The following is a 24,950-nucleotide window of genomic DNA, read 5'->3' on the forward strand; positions in this document are numbered from 1 at the left end:
TATATACTTACATTCATATATGTTGTCTGCATGATAGAATGTTTGTTCCTTGAGGACAGGGACTGATTCATTTTCTTTTTTGACTCCCCAAGGCCTAACAGTGGCTGGCATATAGTAAAGATTTAAAAAATGCTTGTTGATTGGTTGATTGATTGATTGATTCAAGTGCTATATAAATGAGTCATTATTTGTCAGAAAATTTCTAAGCATCTCAGACAATATTTAGTCTAATTCATACCTGAAACCCCATCAATACTTTGCCTCTTCTTTCCCTATCTCTCTCCTTTTCTGTTTCTCTCTTCCAAAAGTCTCTCAACCAATCCAGTTATATCCACTACAGGAATACAGAGTAACAGGGCTGTCCTTTAGAGGATGGCTGTCCCCTAGGGCTGCTTGGGGATAGAACTACATTTAAATAATAACTTAATGTTTGAAGGTATACACAGCTGTTTTAAATCCCCCAAAGCAGTATGCACACATCCTGGGAAGTTTTCCAACTCAATTCAATTGTCTAGAAGCATAAAGAAAAGAATGAATTTTTTCAGGGTAAATACTAACTCATAACCATTAAGGATTATTGAAAAAAAATTTAACAAAGGCATGCACACAGCACGCACCAGGCATGCACAAGTATGCTAAACATCAAATCCTTTTGCTCATGACTGTGCCAGAGCACATGGTCATGCTCTGGGAGCTGCGACGATCCGTTATTATTGTACCCAGGTGTTTGTATTTCCTTAACTCTTGTTCTACACTGTGTATCACTTCTTTTATCTGGTGATTTATTTTGTTCCAGACTTGTCATTTCATTGGTGTAGGGAATTCTTGGGCAGCTAGGTTGCCCAGTGGATAGAGTGTCAGGCCTGGAGTCAAGAAAATTCATCTTCCTGAGTTCAAATCTGACCTCAGACACCTCCTAGCTGTGTGACCCTGGGCAAGTCACTTTACCCTGCTTGCGTCAGTTTCCTCATCTATCAAATGAGCTGGAGAAGGAAATGGCAAACCACTCCAGTATCTCTGCCAAGAAAACCCCAAATGAGGGGTTGGACAAGACTGAAATGACTGAACAGCAACAACAAAGGGAATTCTTGATGAGGAAACACCAGCAGCTATCCACAGCTATTCTGTAATCTATGTCTTAGAGAATTGACTGGACCACTGAGCAGTCAAATGACTTATCCAGGGACACACAGCCAGTAGGTGTCAGACTAGAACTCAGGACTGCAGGGACAGCTCTATACCCACTGCATCACACAGCCTCTATATAATTTCTTTTAATTTAGCCATTAACAATAATTTTCTTCTTGTCTTAGTAACAAGGTCTAGTTTTTTTTCATATAAAAGCAAAATCAAGCAGAAAAGATGATCCAGCTAAAATCATATTTAGAGAATCCCAGTCATATAGATCATAACCCAGATACATAATGACAACTACTTAAATTGCAGGCATGCTACCTCGAAGGAAATGACAACTTTTATTTCTTTTCCTCTAGATTTAGTATTTCCTCTTTGGAGCAGATAATTACGAGAGGAAAAAGAAAAAGCCTTGAGTCAGTCTTAGATAACTTTTTTCCCATCACGGTCTTTAAAACTGTCCTCTAGAGACACGATTGTTTCCATATGATGAACTTTGTGGTACAAACCCTTTCCCCCCAGCATTGCAGAATAGCCCCCTGATGCAAGGCCGCTGGCTGTCATCTGGGCTCCCAGCTCAACCTTGATGTGGATTTAGGGGCTAAAGTCATCTTGCCTTGCAAAACAGGAAAGGCTAGAATGTCCAAGCACATTCCTCCAAGAACAGTAAATACAATCTTTGCCAATAAAAATTCTGCCCAGTCCAGAAAGAACTCTCAAAACTCCAGCCCTACCTCACTGACCACCAGGAGAAGATGGTCAGCTCGTGGGCTTCAAAATGTTGGAGAAGGGAAGTTTGCTTTTAGGACCAACCCATCCCCCATTCAATGCTACTTTTACTGCTAGGACCCCTACTTCTGCTGGGGATCCTTGTCTTCTCCCCCTACCCCATGCACCTGCCTTGGGTCTCATTCCTACAGGACCTTGCTCTCAGCCGTCTATCCCCTTGGAAGTAACTGTGAAATTCACTCATAATAAGATGTAAATGACTTATGGGGTTTGTTTCTTTTTTTTTTTTTTTTTTTTGCCTCTCCCAGAGGCATTTGCATTTAATCTGTGGGCATCTCTAACCAGAAGGAAAGAGCTTTCATGGAAGAATGATGTTAGACACCATGATGAGCTGTAGAGATAATTCAGGAGCAAGAGCTTTTTTTCCCATGTTCCTTATCTCACACCATTTAAGCAGCTATATAAAGCCACCACTACTTATAAGTTGCGTTATTCAGTTGTTTCTCTCAGGTCTGACTCTCCGTGACCCCATCTGGGGTTTTCTTAGCAAAGATACGAGAGTGTTTTGCCATTTCCTCCTCCAGTTCATTTTATAGATGAGGAAACTGAGACAAACAGGGTGAAGTAACTTGCCCAGGTCACACAGCTAGTAAGTGTCTGAGGCCGGATTTGAACTCAGGGAGAGGAGTCTTCCTGACTCATGGCACCACTTAGCTGTCCCCTTACAAATACTTTCATATATCATGGGATCACAAGTTTACAGCTAGAAAGGACCTTGGTGGCCGTGTAGTTCAACCCACTCATTTCACGGATGAGGAAACTGAGACCTAGATAGGTGAAACGACAGAGGCAGGATTTGAATGCAGGCCATTCTCTTTCTATTGCACCAAAGATCCCATTTCTAGATCCTGGTGATGAGCCAAGATACACAGAGGAGCACCATGGGCACTCCAGAAGTACCTCTGGCTGGCTCAGCTGCCAATCAATCTGCATCGTGCCCAACACTAATGGGCAGCCATCCCAGTGTTGATTGATGGACTGGCCAGCAAGGGACTGGAGCAATGGAAAACAGCAGATGAATCCCTCTCCTCTGGAGTGGGAGGGAGGAACTTCTAGCTGAGACCTCAGTGTCATGGGCTCATATAGCTTTCTTTTTTCTTTTTCTCAACTGCACATAAAAATACTTTTTTAATGTTCATTTTAAAATAATATTTTCCCCCAATTACATGTAAAAATAATTTTTTTTTGCTTTTTTTTTGGTGAGGCAATTGGGTTAAGTGACTTGCCCAGGGTCACACAGCTAGTAAATGTTAAGTGTCTGAGGTTGGATTTGAACTCAGGTCCTCCTGACTCCAAGGCCAGAGCTCTATTCACTGCGCCACCTAGCTGCCCCTTAAAATTTTTTTTAACATGATTTTTTTAGGTTTTGGGTTCCAATTTCTGCCCTTCTTTCCCTTCCCTCCCCCTTCCCTGAGATGGTAAGTAATCTGATGTAGGTTATACATATGCAGTCATAAACATTCACTTTTAAAAATTTTGAGTTCCAAATTCTCTCCCTCCATCCCTCCCCTCCTGCCACCCTGAGAACGCAAACAATTTGATACAAGTTATATATATGAAATTATGCAAAACTTATATCCATATTAGCCATGTTGCAGAAGAAAACACAGACAAAAAAAACCAAGACCAAGAGAAATAAAGTAAAGAAGAAGTATTCTTTAATCTTCTTTCAGACTCCATCAGTTCTTTCTCGGAGGTGGGTGACATTTTTCAGTATAAGCCCTTTGGAATTGTCTTACCCTGGCAGCAGAAGCACACGGCTTGCTCAGCATGTTCTTCTGATGCAATCACTATGTCCGCTTGTGAGCACGCACAAGCATTGTCTTGGGTCCGTTTGCTTTGTGAAGAAAAAGAGCCTTTCGATTGGCTGTTGAGCAGGAACGGAGAATGCTTACAAAAGACCTTAACCCACCCGCGTATTTCTTCTCTCCTCCCTAACTTTGACTGAGGAAAAGCAAATTGTAAACTTCCGAATGGGAAAAGAAGCCTCAGGCCCCAATCTAACCGTTTGAGTCCACACATGACCATGAATACAAGCCTCTTTTATTACCTGATTTTTAGGTTCCAGAATAGTGGAGATAGCTATGGCCTTGGGAGCCTTGACAGGTGGAGAGAGCAAAGGAATATCCCAACAGACAATTTCCCAGCACAACCCACACTCCCGAACACAGAAGTGAACTTACTAGACAAACATTCATAGAAGGTCCATTAAGTTTGAGCCCACCATGCCTCTAGAGAACAAGGTGGTATAAAAGAGAGTGTGACTCTGGGCTTTGGGGGAAAATGTTTGTACTTCTGTTTATGCTATGCCTTCTCAGTAAATATCTCTTTGTAACAGTGGAGGGGGGACCACTCCAAAACTAGAGAAACTCAAGGCAGAAATAAGCATGTGCTTATATGTGGCTCAAAAGCAGAAGTCCTGAGAGTAAACTTTCCCAAATCAATCAATGATAGCATTTTGAGTTAGATTTCCTCAGAGTGCCCATGGTGGAGAAAGACTGCCCATTCAGTCTGAGGGAATAGTTCATGGACAACGTTTATTGTGTGAAGGAAGAAAGATGCCAAATTCCCTAGGGAGAATGATCCAAAATTTAGCCAAAGGGAAGAAATTTCCTGGGCAGAGCCTCATAAATGATACCAACCTTCAGAATTTCCAACTTTGAGGGTTCCCAAGTTTGGGACTTTGGCGATGATTTCGGGTTTCCCGCAGCAGCGTGCTTTTTGGAAAAAGAAGAACAGAGCCCACATCGTTCCTACTTAAAGGGCAGAGCCTGTAAGTTCTTTGCACAATCCCATCTTCAGGGGTGGGAGGACCTAGGATAGTGGGTAGTGATAGATACACCAAAAAAGCACCAATAGAATATTTTTAAATGGGCAGAAGAAAACAAAAATGAGCACAGAAGGGAAAACAAACAAATACAAAAATTTGGTTATTACTTTCTTAAATTATGTGTATATATTATATATGTATATATATGTACTTGTTAAAAAGAACAAATTAAATTATAGAAACATATTTCTCTTTCTTTTTCTTCATATATTGAAATGTTTGTGTTTGTTGAATGCTTGCCAAGTTCACAATAAATTTTTTTAAATTTAAAAACCATTTTATTTCCTAACAATTACCCTCTCAGCTGCCTGCCCTATAGAATCTTTTTTTTTTAAGGCAATTGGGGTTAAGTGACTTGCCCAGGGTCACACAGTTAGTAAGGGTCAAGTGTTTGGTCCGAGGTCGGATTTGAACTCAGGTCCACCTGACTTCAGGGCCGGTGCTCTATCCACTGAGCCACCTAGCTGCCCCTGCCCGATAGAATCTTGCCTCATCACAAAGAAAAGATTGAAAATTTCTCAAGACCTGGAATCATGTCCCCTCTTGGCTACTCCAAACAAAAAAATGAGAAGAGAGCTAGGCACACAAGGGTGAGCAGGAAAGGACTTGATGAATTATGAATCTCTCTGAAACATCGTATTATACTTAAATTATGATTTGATCAAGCATAAGAAGGAAGCTAAGGCCCATATGTGTCATATTTCTTCCCTCACTCCCAAGTTCCTTTAAACCTGGAAAACTCCAGGGTTTTTACCTCCTCTTTAAGCTCAGGGAAGTCTCTTAGTAGGTCAATAGGTTTCTGTAGGAAACACTCAGAGTGAAATGAATGCTTTGTGGTTCTTTTGGAAAGAGCACTTAAAATCAAAATTTCCCCATACACACTAAAAAGATGTTTTCTTCTTGCTCAACCATATGGCGCTGTTGTAAGGTTGTAGCCCCAGCCAACTGAACCCAGAGGTCTACAAGCCCTACCAAAATCCCAACAGGAATTCCAAGAAGGACGCTTCAGCTGGCTTAAATCTTGCTAAGTCAACACCATCTCTTTCTCAGAGCATTACACCAAGATTCCCAAGGGCCTGGGTTTGAAACAGTTACCCAGATGCTGATGGGAGTTAATTGGTGAACCTTGTTCCAAATGTGTGGACCAATGGGAAAAAAGTATAAAAGACAGCATCATACACCTCTAGAGGTCTCAGGTTGGTGGCCCCATTCTCCTTTCCTCCACACATCTGAACTGACCAGCCAGGAAGCCGGGCACAAAAGCAAACTGGTGGTAAGATTATTTCTGGACTTCTGGAACCTGCAGCTTTTGCTAGAACTGAGTAATGATAATATGGGAGACCGTAGGGAAAGGGTTATTAACCTGGAGTCTGTAGATAGATTTTGGGGGAGGGGGTCTGTGAACTCGAAAAGGAAAAAAAAATATATCATTATTTTCATTAACCTCTAACTGAAATTTAGCATCAATCTCTAATATGAATTAATGATTCTGAGAGGTAGTCTATAGACTGCACCAGACCACCAGGACACAAAAACAGATTAAGAACCCCGGCAGTAGGTAAAGTGAAGGAAAGACTGTAGTTTCCTGGTGAACTGGGAGCAAAACTCGGGACCTATTGAGGTACCACTACTTTGGACTGCACCTATTTTGGCCTCAGTTTCCTCATCTATAAAATAAGAGGGGGGGGTGTTAAGTAGATGGCGTCTGAGGTCTCTTCCGGTTCCAGACTTATGAGCCCATGAACTGATATGAAAACAGAAATCAACCAGGCATGGTGGTGCACACCTGTAATCCCATCCACCAGGAGAAGTGGGAGATCTCTTAAGCATGAGTGTTCTGAGACACAGTGGGCTAATCCAATCAGGTGTACAATAAAGACCTGTGTCATTATGGCGGACTCCTAGGGGAGGAGGGCCAGCAGGTTGCCAAAGGAGGGGAGAACCAGCCTAGGTAGGAAGCTGAGCAAACAGAGCGTAGGTATGAATCGAGGCTCCCATGAGGGTCCATAAGTTGCCTTTAAACTTCTAGCCTAAGGAAGATAGGGAAACCCACTCTTTAAAAAATTATATATATATATATGCATATATATGTATATATGTATATATAATAACATATATGTGCGTGTGCTTCTGTGTATGTATCCATACACGCATATACACACATATGTGTATATATACATGTATGTACACACACATTTCTATACACATATGTATACATATAGCTATATCTCAATACAATATTTTAATAATAAATCTAATTGTGAGGCAAATCCAGTCACTGGAGGGTAAATGAAATCCACACTCATCATGGCAAGGTAAACTATTGTCATTTGATCAGAACATCTATTTGTACAAGTTTCCATTTCAGAAAGTGATGAAATAGGAATTCAAGCTAAGAAATGCTTCGGACAATTTCAGGAAAACGGAAGTTTCTAAAGCACAAAGCATTGAGGCGAAGGGGAAAGAACACTGGGCTGGGAGTCTGGAGGAGTTCTTCTGCGTCCCAGCTTTGCTGTGTGACCTTGGGCAAGGTGCCTAACTTTTCTGGGCCCCAGCTTCCTCATCTTAAAAAAAGAGTGGGGCAATGGAAAAATGACTTCTGATGACCTTCTCACCTGAAGTAAAGGGATGTTTAATTTAGAAATCTCCAGCCTAGCAGTTTCTCTGAGATGTAAATTCATCCGACCTCTGGCTGGATGGGTCTAAATTATACCCTGTGAGCCTCTCTGGGGCCTAGGGGGCCAGTTGTAAATAGCCCTCAGGTGGGGGGAGAAAGAACATTTGGATGGTACTTACTGGTACTGGGGCAGGAGGGAGTATTTCCAAGGAAACTCCCAAAGCATCTGGGTGAGAGAGAACAGGGATAAACACCCTGGGCTGAGGTGACTCTGAGAACAGCATTTGGAAGGAGGAGCCCCAGCAAGCCTGAGAAGGGTAAAGCTGGGGGGTATTAAAGGCTGGAACACAATCCTAGGAATGCTAAATTGCGAGGCACCTTGCAATTTTCAATCTATGTTGCTTTAGGACCTGATATAAGGTTCCCTGGAGTGATTAGCAGCAAAATCCTTAAAAACAAAACAAAACAAAACAAAACAAAACAAAACAAAAAAACCCCACACACACACTTGAAAGAAGGGGTTGTGTGCTGTGTCCAAGACATAGGGTGAAGAATAAGGAAGAGATTTGGGGGGAAATTCAGGCAATGTGAAAACAAAAGATACCATTCTTTAAAAAGGTGGAGTGGGGGAGATGAGGGAAAAGACCTGGATTCTTCCAGAGAGGAAACACTGGGGAAAGAAAGGTCATTGAATGTGGAGTCAGAGGACCTCAATCCTACCCCTCAACCCTGCATGCCCATGTGCACACACATACGCATAGACAGGCGTGCATACACTCACACACGCACACATACACACACACTCACATACATATGCACTCTCACACACATGCACATGCACACATACAATACACACATACACACACACACACACACTCGTTCATACACACACACATACAACCTGTGTGGCTTTGGACAAGTCATTTAACCTCTCTAGGCTTCAGTTTCCTCATCTGTAAAATAGAGGGCCCTTTCCAGCTCTCTAACTAATGTGTGATAATTTTCTATTTATCTTCCTATTTTATGACTGGTTTGATAATAATGAGAGGACGACTGTGCAAATAGAATGGTAGAGGGAAAAGGACATTGGATTTTGACTGAGAAGACCTGGGTAACTCCTAGTCTGGAGGCTCACCTCCAGTCACACTTGTGCGCAAAGGGCAAGAATTCAGAAAAAAGCATCTGAGCTGGGCTGGAGAATCTTCAGATTTGCAGCAGCAACTATTTCTTTTCACCTTCCCCCAACCCCCCTTAATTCATATATATGAGAGAATCAGGTGATCTTGAACTGAGGGAAACCATGGTGCTTTAGAAGAACCTGACTTTCTGACCTTTGGAGGTTTGTTAAAATAGAATTCCCCTCCCTCCAACTAAAAAACAGAAACTCTGAAGAGGAATGCAAATTGGCATTTAGAAATTGACTGATGTAAAAGGGAATTTTTTTATTTTTTTCTAAATACATGTAATGATAGTTTTCAACATTCATTTTTATAAGATTTAGAGTTCCAAATTTTTTTCTCCCTCTCCCTTCGCTCTCCCTTCCCCAAGATGACAGGCAATCTGATATAGGTTCTATATATACAATCATGTTAAACATATTTCCACATTAGTCACATTGTGAAAGAAGAATCAGACCAAAAAGGAAGAAACGTGAGAAAGAAAAGGCAAAAAAGGGAAAATAGTCTGCTTCATTCAGACTCCATAGTTCTTTCTCTGGATATGGAAGCACTTTGGATCATGAGTCTTTTGGAGTTGTCTTAGATCGTTGCATTGCAGAGAAGAGCTAAGTCATTCATAGTTGATTATCACACAATGTTGCTGTTACTATGTACAATGTTCTCGTGGCTCTGCTCACTTCACTCAGCATCAGTTCATGCAAGTCTTTCCAGGTTTTTCTGAAATCCGCTTAAAGGTACTTTCTAAGCTTAAATCAGTTAGAGGCTCAGGTCAGAGATACTGATCCTACTAGCAGGAGGAAGTGAATACAAAAGATGGACTTTTGAGCTCTACTTAGCTGCCTGTCTGCTTTGTGCTCTAAAACAGCTCAGCCACTGGGTTGAGTCTGCTGACAGACTTGTCTCCTCATGGCAAGAAGACTGCTTTCCCTCAGTCCTCTGGCTGTGTTATAGACTATAGCACACAGTCCTCAACTATTAAGAGTTTGCCTTTCTCACAGCTGAAGCTTACCCTCTGGGTTATCAGCAAAAGGGAGAGAAAGCAGAGTCAACTCCTACTATGGGGAATAGGTAACATTTGAGATGCAGACTAGAAGATTGAGGCAGCAAAAAGAGTCCAGCAGAAAGAACGGTGGGGAATTATACAGATGAAAACCATAGAGCAGAAAGCTGAGTCAGCAGAGGAGAAAAATGAAATTACTGGAAAACAGTGGCAGCCCTACTGTGTGAGCAGCATTAGGTTGCCCCTCCACATATGTATGCTGACCACATGCATTATATACATAGGTGACCTGTACCTGTTTGCCCTTCCCACTGAAGGTTAATATATTTCTGGGAAAGAGTGCCACAGATTTATTGAAGGGAAGGCTGGGAGAAGCAGTATCCTGAGGCCTTATCCCTCATTAACTAGGTTAGTTTTCCCTCAAAGGAAAGGCAAAGAAGCAAGATGGTGGGGTCCAGAGATGCAATACAGCGAGGTCCCCTCCAAAACTCCTCCAAACACATCTAGATAAGACACTGGACTGAATCCTGAAGGGGAATGCAAGAAAAAATCCCAGGGAGTTATTTCTCCAGACCAGCTGGACATACCAGAGACAGGAGAGGTCTGTGGACACTGGGGACAGGGTCTGGACAGAAGAGGGCTACATAGAGAGCATTCCCGGGTAGGGAGAAGCTATGCACGAGGGCAAGAAGAGGTGCCAGGCCCATACCCGGGCTAGGGCATCTCAGTGGGCACAGGTATGAACTAGTAGTCTTATCGCTCACCGCACAATTATAGGTCACAGATCCAGGACGGACAAGGGAAGGGGCAGGCCGATGAATCAGAAGCAGCAGCAGCAGCAACGTGAATCAGACCCAGGAGAAGAGCAGGGTCTTGGTTCCACCTTCTAGCCCAGTCTGAAGCCAGCGAGGGAAACCCAAACCAAAACAAACGAACAGAAAACCAACCTATTTTGGGTTTCTCTAATCTATAATGGGCAAAAAAGGAGAATCAAAGAAAAGAAAAACCCTTTGCTCGGGGTGGATGGGAAGACAGCACTAGCAAAAGAGACAAAGCAGTGCCGCTCAGTTCTGTTTTTCTACAAAGAATTCCCTTTAACTCAAAATGGCAAACAACCAGCACCAACCAGGGTCAGCATCTAAGCCAAGGAAGGAGAAGGTCATGAGCACCTCCCTGCCCTCATTGACTGCCCTGGATGGTCCTGAAAGAACCTGGGAGCTGGGAAAATGTGATTGTTGGAGCACCATTGGTAATCTGAAAGGTTATAGAAAAGAGTCAAGGTCCCACAAGACAGGAGAGGGCAAATATCATCGTAATGTCTAACAAAGGAAAGGGAACAGTCAGCAAAGTAGAGATGAATAAATTTAGCTTTGATTTGGGGGGAAATTCTCGAATGAACCATTAGAAACATGCTCTGAACATCTACAGAGGGAATTAGTGATTTAAGGAAGCCAGCATTATTTCATCAAGAATAGGCCGTGCTAGAATTGTCACATTTTATTTTCACAGTATTGCTAATCTAGCGGATGAGGTGAATGCCGTGGGTATAGTTGACCTAGATTTTAGCAAAGCTTTCAATAAAACCTCATCCTGTTCTTGCACAGAAGATAGAGAGATGGAGAGTGGATGATAATACATTCAGATGGCTTCAGAACTTATTGGATGGCCAATTCAAAGAGTAGTTGGTAAAGGTTCAATATCAACATGGCAGGAGGTCTCCAGGGTAGTGCCCTAGGGATCCATGATACGCTGATACATGATAGTTTCTTTTTTTTGATTTAATAGTTTATTTTTCCTCAGTTACATGGAAAAAATTTTTTTAACATTCTTCAACAGTTTTTAACATTCTTTTTTCAAATTTTGAGTTCCAAATTCTTTCCCTCCCTCCTTCGTCTCACCACCTCATTGAGAAGGCAAGCAACTTGACCTAGGTTATATCCATGTGTAGTTATACAAAACACATTTCATGTGAGTCATCTGTGAAAGAAAACAGCAAAAAACCTAAGAAAAGTAAAGTAAAGAAAAATTCTCTTTCATCTATGCTCAGGCTCTTCCAGCTTTTTCTCCGGAGATGGACGATATTTTTCATCATAAATCCTTCAGAATTGTCTTGGGTCATTGTACTGCTGCGCATAGCTAAGTCATTCATAGTAAATCTTCATACAATATTGCTATTACTGACTGCAATGTTCACCTGCTTATGCTCATTTCACTTTGCATCAGTTCTTATAAGTATTTCTAGGTTTTTCTGAGAGCACCTGGCTCATCATTTCTTATAGTGCAATGGCATTCCATCACAATCACATACCATAACATGTTTAGCCATTCCCCAATTGGTGGACATCCCCTCAATTTCCAATTCTTTGGCCCCTCTGAAAGAGCTGCTATAAATTTTTGTACATATAGGTCCTTTTCCTTTTTGTTTTTTTGTCTCTTTGGAATACAGACCTAGTAGCGGTATTGCTTGGTCAAAGGGCATGCATGGTTTTATAGCCTTTGGGCATAGTTCCAAATTGCTCTCCAGAATGGTTGGATTAGTTAACAACTCCAGCAACAGTGCATTAGTGCCCCTATTTTTCCACCTCCCCTCCAACATTTGTCATTTTCCTTTTCTGTCATATTAGGCAATCTGATGGATGTGTGGTGGTAGCTCAGAGTCGTTTTAATTTGCATTTCTCTAATTAATAGTGATTTAGAGCATTTTTTCATATGACTATAGATAGCTTTGATTACTGTCTGAAAAGTGCCTGTTCATATCCTTTGACCATTTATCAATTGAGGCTCTTACAAATTTGACTCAGTTTTCTATATATTTGAAAAATAAGGTCTTCATACATGATGGCTTCTAACAAGTGGAGTGAACAAGACATTCCTGAGCTTAAGTGTCATGGGCATAGCATAGGAGCTCACAGTTCATTTAGTCTCATTTAAAAAATGAGACTGAGGTACTTGAGACGACTAGAGAACAATAAATGACAAGCATATGGTCCAGTGGTACATTGTGTAGGAGATCAGAAAGAAGGATTCAGGGTGAGCTGGGAAAGCTTACCAAGGAAGATAGAGATCTGGGTTGGGTGGGTGGGTGGGAAGAATTTGGACCCATTCCTGAGCTGACAGGGTTGTAAAGAGACCCTCAGAAGCCACCTGCATAGATGAGCTCAGCCCCCTAGTTGCCGCCCATCCCCTCTTAACACTGATGTTTATGGATGTGAATTCCAGGGTTCGTGATGGCACCATGGACCAGTCCCCTGCTGTGTTTGCTGTTGCTGGCTGTGTTGTGCCACTGCTCGGAGCCCACCCACTCCAAAGAGGATCTGCAACCTTTACCACCCAAGGGGGCTTGCATAAACTGGATAGGGGGTGCCCCAGGCCACCCTGGCTACAATGGGTCTCCAGGCCGGGACGGGAGAGATGGTATCAATGGTGAGAAAGGGGAGAAAGGAGATGCAGGTAAGCTCAAAGGCCATATCTCTTCCTGGGTTTCATTCTAACCTTCTGAGCAATTCCATGAAGCAGGTTAGAGAGACTGCATCAGGGTCATGCATGAAGTTAAGTGGAATATCACTGTGGACATTGTCGCAAATCGTACAGCTACAGTTTAAACTGAGAATCAACCGATCAACATTTCTTAAGTTATAAAGACAAAAACGATGGTCCCACCCCTCCGGGAGCTTCTATTCAGCAACAAGCATTTATTGTGTACTTACTGAGTGCCTGGCACTGCGCTGCAACCTGGAGATACAAAGTAGGGAGAGCCAGCTTGTGACTTCAAGTAGTTTACATTCGAATGAGAGAGATACCTCCAAGGTACATAGAGTAAGTGGCAGGTAATCTTAAAGGAGGGGGGGCACTAGGTGGTGCCATAGTGCACAGGGTGCTGAGATTGGAGTCAGGAAGACTCATCTTCCTGAGTTCAAATCTGACCTCAGACACTTCTTAGCTGTGTGACCCTGAGCAAGTCACTTCACCCTGTTTGCCTCAGTTTCCTCATCTGTAAAATGACCTGGAGAAGGAAATGGCAAACCATTCTAGTATCTTTGCCAAAAAAAACCAAATGGTGTCATGAAGAGTCAGACACAACTGAACAACAGATCTTAAAGGGAAAGTTACTACAATTTCAGTCTTTCGTATGTAACTCCTAGGAGATGAGTAGCTAGATAGCTAGATAGAGCATTTATTATGTTCCAGGTCCCGCGTTGAGTACTAGGGATACAAATACAAGCAAAAAAGACAATCTTTAACTTCAAAGAGCTTCTGTTCTAATAAGGGAAGACCTCATGTACGAGGAAGCTAGAAAGAAAGGTCGAAGGACAAGGTGTGAGCACGGATGTCTTGGGCACATCATGAACCGGTGGTCTTGGACAGGGACCCACCAATCAGAGGAGGGGATGCTAAGGCAGAGGCATCTCCAGGGTCAAAAGGCAGCTGGTGAGGACACAGAAAAGTCCGGAGAATCTGGAATAGGATCCAAGTTTGACAATCACTCTGCATCTTTTTCCCTAGCAGTGGGGATAGACTGTACTCAACCGTGCACATCCTCTAACTCTTGTCTCTTTTCCAATCTATTCTATGGATCCAATCCCATTTTGCTCAAGTCCAGGCAATGAGTATTTGCTGTCCAGTCAGCCCAGTGCTGGTGCTGGGAGGAAAAGAGAAGGCACACAAAACAGTTAGGGAATAATTACAGGCAAGTGTTTAAATGAGCACAAGTCGATGCCATTCGGTATAGCAGAGACTGTAGACAACGGAAGGGAAGTGAGATCACAAGGTGCTGAGCTTTTCTGGAACCTACAAAATTGAGTAGAATTCACCCAGTATAAATTTGCAATGGATATTCTCAGCTGACTCTTAGTGTAAGCCTTCTACTCATTCTAATGAACTCTCTATCTCATTCCTCACAATGACCTGGTTTTTTTTTTTTTTTTAAGTGGATGTTTTTTTTAACATTAGTCATTTCCTATTATCTCATCACTTCTACTCCACTAAACTTTCCCTTGTAACAAAGAAAAATCATTTAAAAAACGGTCAACAAAGAGACCACATCTGACAGTCTGAAACATTCCTCAGCCCTAGACCTCTCCCTTCTATTAAGCCTCCCTGGGAGGCTATGCAACCTAGAAAAAAGAGCGCTGACTCTGAAATCAAAGGAACTGCATTCAAATTCTGCCTTTGACGCTCATTACTCATAGGACCTTGGGCAAGTCACTCCACCACCTTGGTTGGACTAGACAACCACTGAGGCCCCTTCCAATTCTAAATGTATGATCTATGCCCTGGAGCTGAGATTGCACGTTGAGCTAAGTTTAGGGATCTTTTAGTGCTGTTTTCATTTATATCGTTCTAGGCATTTTGTATATTGTTTACTTCATCCTGCCATGACTTATGTAGATCTCCCCATTCTGGAAGGGCTTTGAGTATAGCCCTGGAAACAGACTGTGTCTGCTTTCTGAGGGCCAGACTAGTTAAGTACTAAGTCGCTCACCATCACAGGCCACCCTCTTGGGGCTGAATTCTTTGACTGTGGCAACCTGAAAACAACATCAGCCTATCCTATCTAAACTGTGCATCCCCAGTACCAAGTGCTCTGCACACAGCAGGGATTTAACAAATGTTTGTTGATTGAATGAATGGACTAGTAAATTTAATAGCAAGCACTTATTTTGTCTAGCTTATTTTGTAGCCCTGGGGATACAAAGACAGGAAGGAAACATCCCTGCCTCCAAAGAGCATACATTATACAAAGGAATACAATATGTCCTCATAAGTAAATACAATGTAATTTGTGCAGGAAGATGACAATGAATGAATGAATGAATGAATGAATGAATGAATGAATGAGAGGTGTAGGAAGAAGAGGAAAACAGGAAGGCAGAGGAAATGAGATGAGAATGCATGTGAAGAAGACAAGAGATGAAAGGAGTGCAGAGATCAATTTGGCAATAATAAAAGATGCCTCTTTGGGCATTTTCCTAGGATATTGGCTAGAGAAGTTATCAGTAAGCAAATGTTAACTGAGCACCCACTATATGCCTGGCACAGAGAAGAAGACATGGGTTGTCTCTCCCTTAAGGATCTTCTTCCACCAGTTAGCTCTGCCATGATGGCTAGAGAGGTCATGAGTCTTGACATGTTAGGAGCTCTGTTGGGATGAGATTTGGAAATGAGCCCAGTTCACTGTGGCTACTGATATTCTCTCATATAACAGGTCTGCTGGGTCCCAAGGGTGATACTGGTGAGATGGGTGTTCCAGGAGTTGAAGGTCCCAGGGGGTTTCCCGGACTTCCAGGGAAGAAAGGGGAACCAGGAGAAGCAGCCGACAGGTACCGCTCAGCCTTCAGCGTTGGGCTGGCCACCCGAGCCCCAGTCCCCAACGTCCCCATCCGCTTCACCAAGATTTTCTACAACGGACAGAACCACTACGATGTCACAACCGGCAAGTTCCGCTGTAATTTCCCAGGCTTGTATTATTTCTCCTACCACATCACAGTGTACATGAAGGATGTGAAGGTCAGCCTCTTCAGGAAGGACAAGGCAGCCATATTCACCTACGACCAATTCCAGGACAAAAATGTCGACCAGGCCTCAGGCTCCGTACTATTGTACCTGGAGAGTGGGGAGGAAGTCTGGCTCCAAGTGTATGGGGATGGAGAGCAGAATGGTCTCTATGCAGATAACGTTAATGACTCCATTTTCAGCGGCTTCCTTCTTTATCACGATGCCGATCAATCTTGACCTCAGAGAACACCAGAGAATGCACTCAAGCATCTCCTTTGAGAAAATCTCAACTTTCACAACTCTGATCTACTTTATCCACGAGTTTGGCTTTATTTCCTAATTGGAGACACTGAACCTTATTCATTCACTTACTCACTCATTCATTCATTCAATATATTTTTTGGTTACCTGAATTTGCCTCTTTGGTTACCTAAATTTGCCCAGCCCAGTATCAAGTGTTGTAGGACAGACAAATAAGGGATGAGGCTATACTTGTAGTCAGTCGCATGGGAAATTCACAGTTTAGTTGAGGGGCAACAAGATTTAAATGCATAAAAAAATCACTAAGAATGCAAGAAAGTGTCAAGCGATTGGTATAAAGGTGAAGACAGGTATTCATGGCCACTTTGAGGCCTCCTTCTAATAGGAAATATTTTCTCTTCTTCACAATGGGCGTATCTGAACAAGTGCCATCATGAGTAATGTCCTTACCTAACAACTCCCCTTCAGAGAAGATAGTTTCATCCCCTGGTCCTAATTCTCCCATTAGGTCAAAAAATGTAAGAGAATTGGCCTCTTTCCACATAGTCACCTTCTTTTTTATATCCACACCTGCCACCTCCTCAGGATAATGAATCTAGAGTGAAAAAGGCCTTAGATGCCATAAGTCTAATCCTCTTCTTTTACAGATGAGGAAACTGAGGCTTAACTTGCTGGACTAATACTTTTTCTAAGATTTTCACCAAAGCAGAAGCTGATAGCGTTCTATAAATGTATACAAACTGATGCCTTGACTTTGACTCACATTTTAAATTCTGGGTAATTCCTAAGCACACACCTAGAATGATACAACTAGAGGCTTGTCTATTCTTTGCCTTTTCAAAATGTTTGACTATTCTCATTTCTACAATTAAACTCATCATTAGCACAAATAAAAGCTTTGGAAATCAATTATTTGCAGCTTCATTTCTGGGGGGAAAGTTTTAGAAAGGATGGAAGGCAAAGCGATTAACATGGAAATGTTTCACATGATTGTACATGTATAACCTTTATCAGTTTGCTTGCCTTCTCGTGGAGGGGGAGGGAGGGAGGAAGGGATAGACTTTGGAACTCAAAACTTAAAAAAAGATGTTAAAAATTGTTTTTACATATAATTGGGGGAAAATAAAATCTATAATTTTTTTAAATTTAAAGGATGGAAGGAAAGGAAAAAACCTAGCCTTTTGTCAGAAGCTCAAGATGGCATTACACTCAGAAAGAAATCACTAGAGATTTCCTCAGGGCTTCTAACAAGGAGAAGTGTAACCAGTGGTATTCTACCTTTCATATCTTTCTGTCTGAGCTCCCATGGGGTAAAACAGTCTACTTTCTCTGGCTACTCTTTCACAGTGTGCCACTGATATGGACCGAGGATCACATTGCACCTAATAATGTTCCAAAGTGGAGGGGGCATTTCTTTCTTCCTTTTTCAAAAGTAGTTTTTAACTAGCTGTGTGACCCTAGGCAAGTCACTTAACCCCAATTGCCTAAGAAAAAATAAATAAATAAAATAAAATAAAATAAAAGTAGTTTTTATTGTTTTCTTGTTTTTCCATCGTAATAATTTCCCATTAACCAACTTCTACACATTGAATCTTCTCTTTTAACGAACAACACAACGAAAAATGTTTAAGCCGTGGTAAGTGACACAATATCTGTGTTTCACATTCTAGATTGCATTTCCTACCTGTGGTCTCCACCTCTCTATTGAGAGAAGGAAGCTGAGTTTCCTTACCAAATGAGATAATGCATGTGACTCTTTGTAAAGCTTAAGTATCATATAAATGTTCACCTTGGTGTTATCAGTTCTCCAGGACCAAAATTGTTTATTACAATTCAATTGCTTTTAGTGTTATCATTTAATTGTTATCATCATTCTAGTCATTATCATCATCAGCATAATTTTATCTTGGTTCTGCTTTCCTCACTCTGCATTACTCCATCTACACCCTCCCATGTTTCTCTGAAATCCTCACAGTCATTGCTTTTTATGGTACGGTCATATTCCACGAGAGTCATAAATCACAGTTTGTGTGGCCATCCACATCAACAGGACCTACTTTGGCTTCCGTTTTTTTTGCTACCCCAAAGAAAGCTTCTAGGAACACTTTTATAAGGACAGTCTTTGTTTCCTTCATTGACCTCTTTGGGGTATTTGCCCAATAATGAAGAAAAAGTTATTTCTTTGATATGTTTTCTTTCCCTCTGAACCACCAAGACTTTAAAGGCTAGAATATGAGATCAAAGCATCAGAGGATCATAGATTTAGCCCTGGAAGACTCCTTAGAGGCCGTCAAATCCAACACCCTCATTTTACAGATAAGGAAACTGAGGCACAAAGAAGTTAAATGATTTGCACGGTGTCAAATAGCTAGTAAGTTTGGGAGGATGGATTTGAACCCAGGTCTTCCTTGCTCCTGGTCCAGGGCCCTATTCATTATAGCATGTTGCTTCTCATATCCACAGGTCTGTATGTGACTTCAGATACCATGGCTATATACGTAGTCATCTGATAAAAAAATTCACTCCAAAAATTCACATTTCATCTCCATGATACATGTTCGACCACATAATAGAACCTTTGCAAATATGTGAAGATTGCCTTTTTGTGAAGTTTTCGTCCAGTTTGCATTTTGCAAACATGACTCCAGATCTAAGTATAGAGCTAAGATCAAGGCCCGTCACATGGGCCACTTTTTTTTTTAGTCAGTGAAAACAGGAAAATGCAGGTGCTTCCCTCCCAAACAGCAGTGCAAGTAGAATCCTATTTCAAATGAATTAAGGGATTTAGCTAAATGAAATACTGCATGTCAGGTTCATTGTAAACCTTCAAGTGCCAATGTCTCAGATTATTGTTACTTAAAGCGCTGGATAATTTTACCAAAAAATTGCCAACCTATAATGTTTTCAGTTCAGATTTTTTTGCCATATTGGGTTTTCTTCTAATTTTTGGTTCTCCCTGACAAATGACAAGGAGAAAACACAACTATTCATAGGATCATAGATTTATAGCTGGAAGGAATCTTGGTGTCAGCGAGTCTAAGCCCCTCATTGTACAGATGAAGAAAATGAGGCACAGAGGGGTTAAATGATTTGCCTGGTCCTTACTGGAACACACTATGAATGCTGAATAACAGAATAAGAGCGTTCTCCATCTCTTCTCTCTAATGTGTAATTTGGTGTCTGGAGTGGGGGGTGGGGAGAAGCTACTCTCTCAGCCCATTTATCTACCTCCAGTAAGAAAGGTCCCCACTGGAACTGAAAGACTAAATTAAGACCTCCCAGTATCTCACGTGCCCAAGAATTCATCAGCTGCAACAGCTAAGGAAAATGCACAGATCAAAGGAATCGAGGAGGATGAAGAACTGGAAAGAGAGGCCATCACCTAGAAAGTGAAGCCCCAAAAGCTAAATTAGGGGTTGACGAAGAGAGGAAGACTAAGGGTCAGCAGATACTGACTTATTCAAGGCAGGAGGATGACCTGCCCCTACAATGTACAAAAGATGATCGATCTATCTGAATGGGGTGAACCTCCTCTGGACTGGAGACCACTAAGTGAATGGAGTAGAGGGTGGGCTTTGAAGAGTCATGGGGGGAGCAAGAAGCATGCCTGCTCTTCCTTGAGCCAGGGAGAACAAATGATGGGCATCCAGTGCTGGAGAAGGCACCTTTTTCCTCTCCTTTAGGCTCTGTCCCAGTGAGGCTGTATCAGATACAATGAACTTCAACACAGGCCATCAAATTGGTGTCCATCTCACACTAACTTCCATGTGGCTTGACAGCCCCAGTCATCTGACAAAAACACAAATATTTGAAGGATCATTGATTTAGGGCTGCAAAGGATCTTAGAGGTCATTGAACCCCATTTTATGTATGAGAAAGTTGAGACATAAAGAGAAAGAAGGAAATGAGGATTTGTGAAATGCTGACTCTGCTAAGCACTGTGCTAAGAGAGGTTGCCTAAGGTCACACAACCACTAAATATTTGAGGTAATATTTGAACCCAAGTATTTCTGATTGCATATCCAATGCTCTTTCAACAGTAACACAAGGCCACTCATTCCGAAATTCACTAGTTTTGCTATGATAGTGAGGGACTCAACGTACTCCTTTTGGATCTACGTAAATCTAACAAAAATTAACAAGAAAGAAGTTAATGACCCATATAGAATCTTTAAAAAGTTATATATGATAAATCTCTGATTATTGAATAGGAAGAGAAAGGAGTATACATATCCTTAGAGGTATATGTCACCTTTACAAAAACTAACCATGTATTAGGGCATAAAAACTTCACAAACAAATACAGAAAAAGAGAAATATTAGAAATATCCTTTATTGGCTACAAAGCAATAAAATTACATTCAATAAAGGACCACTGAAGGAAGGGAAAAAATAAAACAAAATTCACTAATTTTGTTTCCGTGATACATGCTTGACTAAATAATAGGATGAATGTTTGGAAATACTTAGGTATTTTGGTTTTCAGTTCTCATCCAGATGTTTGGCATCGTGTAGACACGGCCCTTGATTTACATCCGTCTCTTGTGCAAGATTTATTTAAGTGGGTAGAAAATGAATATGCAAGTACCTTCAAACTTTATGCAAAAGGTGTGTTTCCAAATAGCTGTGTAAATTGAATCCAATTTTAATGTACTAAGAAATTTAACTAAAGCCTTGCATAGCCGTGGAAATAGGAAAGATTAGAATGGCATAGTCCCTATGCTCCAGGACTTGACAATCTAGTTGTGGCCATCTAACAGATGTCCTGATAAGTGAAATGTCCCATCACTACTATGTCCTGATTTCTTCTTTCTGTCCAGGTGGGATGTAATACATTCTGACAATCCTGACAATCCTCTGTTTTGACCACTATAATCAATCCTCAGTCATAGAGTACGAGCTCTTTGAGGACAGAGACCAGTCTATTCTTGACTTTGTATTTTCCAATGCCCTAGTACAATGCCTGGCACAGAGAGGGCACTTTGCTAATGTATTGCTGACTGGTAGGACAATAATACAAGGTCCCAGAAATCCATCGTTACATATAGAAGTAATCAGAACTGGTCGTATTCAGTGTCAAGGGTATTTTTAGACATTAGGAAATTAAAAGTGATCTCTTTTCAAGACAACCATCCTTGCAATGGGCATCCTGTGTTTAGTAGGGAGCCAGAAATATTCAGTAACACAGGTAAGCACGTGCCAAGTAGAAGACAATCTATTGCCAACATTCACATCCTGGAGGGAAAGGGAATATATAGAGAGCACGAAGAACCCCACCAGCAGTCCACTAACACTGCAGATGTGCTACAATGGACCTATTGTTCAGGAGGGCCAGAACTATGTCGTGAATTCCAGAAAGGCTTAGAAAGCCAGGTCACTCTTCTGACTTGGGGGATGCCAAGCTCTGCCCTTTCCATAACCTGCTGGGTCAATCTGCAGTTGTGCTCTGCCCTTTCTTACTATGGGAATCAAAGGCAGAGAGTTTATTTTCTCTGTTCATGTCCTGAGTGAGGTACAAGAAAGTTCAGGAAAACTGACATTCATGTGTGCACGTACAGGAACCTGAGGCCAACTTACCCTAGGTCAGAGAGAGTTGCCTTTGAAGATACTCAAATCCATGCTCTGCTGACAGCTTGTCAGAAGGCATTTTTCTCTTCCTCCCTCCCTACTCCCCCAAACTAGAGGACTATAGCTGAGAAGAAAGCACGGCAGCCAATAACCACGTATAGGATCGAGGAGTTCGGCTGTGTCCTACTCTGTGTGACCCCATGGACCATACTGTCCACTGGATTTTCTTGGCAAAGGTTTGGAGTGCTTTGCCATCTCCTTCTCCAGTGGATTAAGGCAGAGGTTAAGTGACTAAGCTAGTAACTGTCTAGGTCCAGATTTGAACTCAGGTCTTCTTGACTTCAGGCCCTGAGCTCTATGCATTGAGCCACCTAGATGCCTAGAGAGAGGCACTAAGAGGGGGAGGGGGAGAAAGAAAGGGAGGAAGGAAGGAAGGAAGGAAGGAAGGAAGGAAGGAAGGAAGGAAAGAAAGAAAGAAAGAAATAGAGAAAGAAAGGGAGGAAGGAAGGAAGGAAGGAAGGAAAGAAAGAAAGAGAGAGAAAGAAAGGAAAGAAGGAAGAAAAAGAAAGAAAGGAAGGAAAGCAGGAAGAAAGAAAAAAGAAAGGAGGAAGAGAGAAAGAGAAGGAGAGAGAAAAAAGAAAGAAAAGGAAAGAAAGAAAAACAAACAAAGAAAAGAAATCATCTGAGTGCTTGCTGTTTGCAAAGTACATAGCCAGTCCCTGGGATACAAAAAGAAAAGTAAGACAATAGCAATGGGTCAGCCGCTGATGTTGATGTTAGTGAGGGGGGGGCAGTAGGTCCCTTTCCTACAGTGACTGTTTCTCTTGATGCTGGCTATGGGGGATGTAATGGGAGTAGGACAATGATCTGGAAGGCACTGCCATTCCCAAGGCTCTTGGGTTCAGGATCCCTTCTGGATTATTCTAGCTGGGTGACCGATGTCTTGTCTGGTGCATGCCCCTTCCTGCCTCTCCTTCGAAGCACTGTAGTAGGTGACCTTTGGAGCTCCAGAGAGGTCCTTGAAAGTTTTCTAGTATACAGGATTTGGAAAATAAGCCCATGTTCATCTTTTACACATTGTCAATGGCTTCAGTGGAAATGAGAAAGATGTACTTATCCATAAAATGACTTTTTCTTTTACTGGAGGCCCAGGTCGAAGTCTGGATCTGACCCAGACCTGGTGTAATCCAGATGGTCTAGTGGGTGAGCATCCAGGGAGCCAAGGCACAAAGCATCCCCCTACTCCGGGGGCATTTCACAGTCTCCAGCTGGAAGGGACCTCAGAATCCAGCTTGTCCAAACCAGCTTGAACAAAAATCCCCTCTACAACATGTAGGTATTTGACAGAGTCATCCAAGCCTTCTTTAAAGACCTCCGATGATGGGAAGTCCACCACCCCGAGGCAGCCCGTTCTATTTTTGGATAGCTCTCCTCATTTGTAAGTTCGGCCTTCTATTAAGTTTCTTTGTAGCTATCACCCGTTTCCCTTGGTTGGCTTTTGGGGATCGAGCGGAACATTCTAATATCAAGCTAGAAAGCTTGTCAAATGCTTAAAGACAGTCCTCGAGTCTTTTCGTCTTCGTTAAAAATCTCCTGTTCCATTGGATAGCCCTTTCAATCCTTGAAGACCATCCTCGTGTCTCTCATCAGCTTCCCCCACGTTAAACCTCCACGGTTTCTTCTACATCTCCTGAGAAGCACGCACCCCATGTTGGAGCCCACATCATTGTCCATATTGCCTCTCTAACCATCTTTGGGATTCAGAAGCACATACAGAAATGATCTTCCACTAAGGGCCCCAGGATAGTTCCCTAGCGTGGCTCCACGGTACAGTGGGAAGGGAGCTGGATTGGGAGTTGGAAGACTCAGTTTTAAATTCTGTCTCTCCTGTTCACTACCTGTGTGACCCTGGGCAACTCATTCCAACTACCTTGACCTCAGTTTCTTCATCTATACAATAAATGAGTTACATCCCTAAATCTACCATCCTGTGAGCAGCAAAGTCATTGTTTCTAGCATGAATGCCTCCTGCCCTCTGGCGGACCGTATGAAAACTACGGTCCCTCACCTTACCAAAGGTTTCATTGACCTGCTCAAGGACATACCAAAATGTTACTGCTGTGATTAGTCACTGACTCCCTAGTGCTTCAAGAATTATAACATTTGAGAGCCAAAAGCCATCTCAAAGCTCAATTAATTTAACTCCTTAATTTTAGGAGGCACAGTAGATAGAGTGTTTATTTTTAGTTCATTTTTAGCTACATAAATGGTAGGTGGCACAGGTGATAGAGTACTGGGCCTGGAGTCAGGAAGACCTGAGTTCAAATCAGGCCTCAGACACTTAGTAGTTGTGTGACCCTGGGCAAGTCATTTAACCCTGTTGGCCTCATTTTCCTCATCTGTAAAATGACCTGGAGAAGGAAATGATAAACCACTCTTGTATCTTTACCAAGAAAACCCCAAACGAGGTCACAAAGAGTCAGACATGACTGAAATGGCTGAACAACAGCAACAATTGTTATCCCATTTTTTTGGAGAAGGAAATGGCAAACCACTCCAGTATCTTTGCCTAGAAAACTCCAAATGGGGTCACAAAGACTCAGACCTGACTGAAATGGCTGAACAACAAAAATTTTAGCTAGGTAGCACAGCAGATAGATTGCTAGACCTAGAGATAGGAGGACCTGAGTTCAAATTTGGCCATAGGTAGTTACTAGCTGTGTGACTGTGTAACCTCTGTCTAGTTTCCTCATCTATAAAATGGAATAATAATAGCACCTATTTGTTGTGAGGATGAAACAAGTTAATATTTGTAAAGTGCTTTGAAAAAGCACTTAAAGAACAATCTAAATACGAGCTAGTGTTATTATGATTACAAATTCTACAGCCAATAGAATGAAAGCTCTTTGAGGTCAGTGACTATTTCATTTTAGTCTTTGTATCTCAAGCACCTAACATGACGACTAGCATCTAGTAGATGTTTAAGAAATGCTTGCTGAATGCAAGGATGAATGGATGAATGCATGGGTCGATGGATGAATGTATGGGTGGATGGATGGATGCATGCCTGGATGGATG

At 42.0% G+C, this 24,950-nt stretch overlaps 1 protein-coding gene across 1 annotated transcript; it reads left to right on the forward strand.

Moving 5' to 3' along the window:
- Positions 1-5,954: 5,954 nt before the first annotated feature.
- Positions 5,955-17,184, forward strand: ADIPOQ (adiponectin, C1Q and collagen domain containing). The gene is made up of 3 exons (XM_027862317.1): positions 5,955-6,026; positions 12,768-12,998; positions 15,754-17,184. The coding sequence occupies exons 2-3, from the start codon at positions 12,776-12,778 to the stop codon at positions 16,278-16,280; spliced, it is 750 nt and encodes a 249-aa protein (XP_027718118.1). The 5' UTR covers positions 5,955-6,026; positions 12,768-12,775; the 3' UTR covers positions 16,281-17,184.
- Positions 17,185-24,950: the final 7,766 nt, after the last annotated feature.

The sequence above is a fragment of the Vombatus ursinus genome, unplaced genomic scaffold (assembly GCF_900497805.2).
Source record: "Vombatus ursinus unplaced genomic scaffold, bare-nosed wombat genome assembly UNPS02014768.1, whole genome shotgun sequence".
In the NCBI taxonomy this organism is placed as follows: Eukaryota; Metazoa; Chordata; class Mammalia; order Diprotodontia; family Vombatidae; genus Vombatus; species Vombatus ursinus.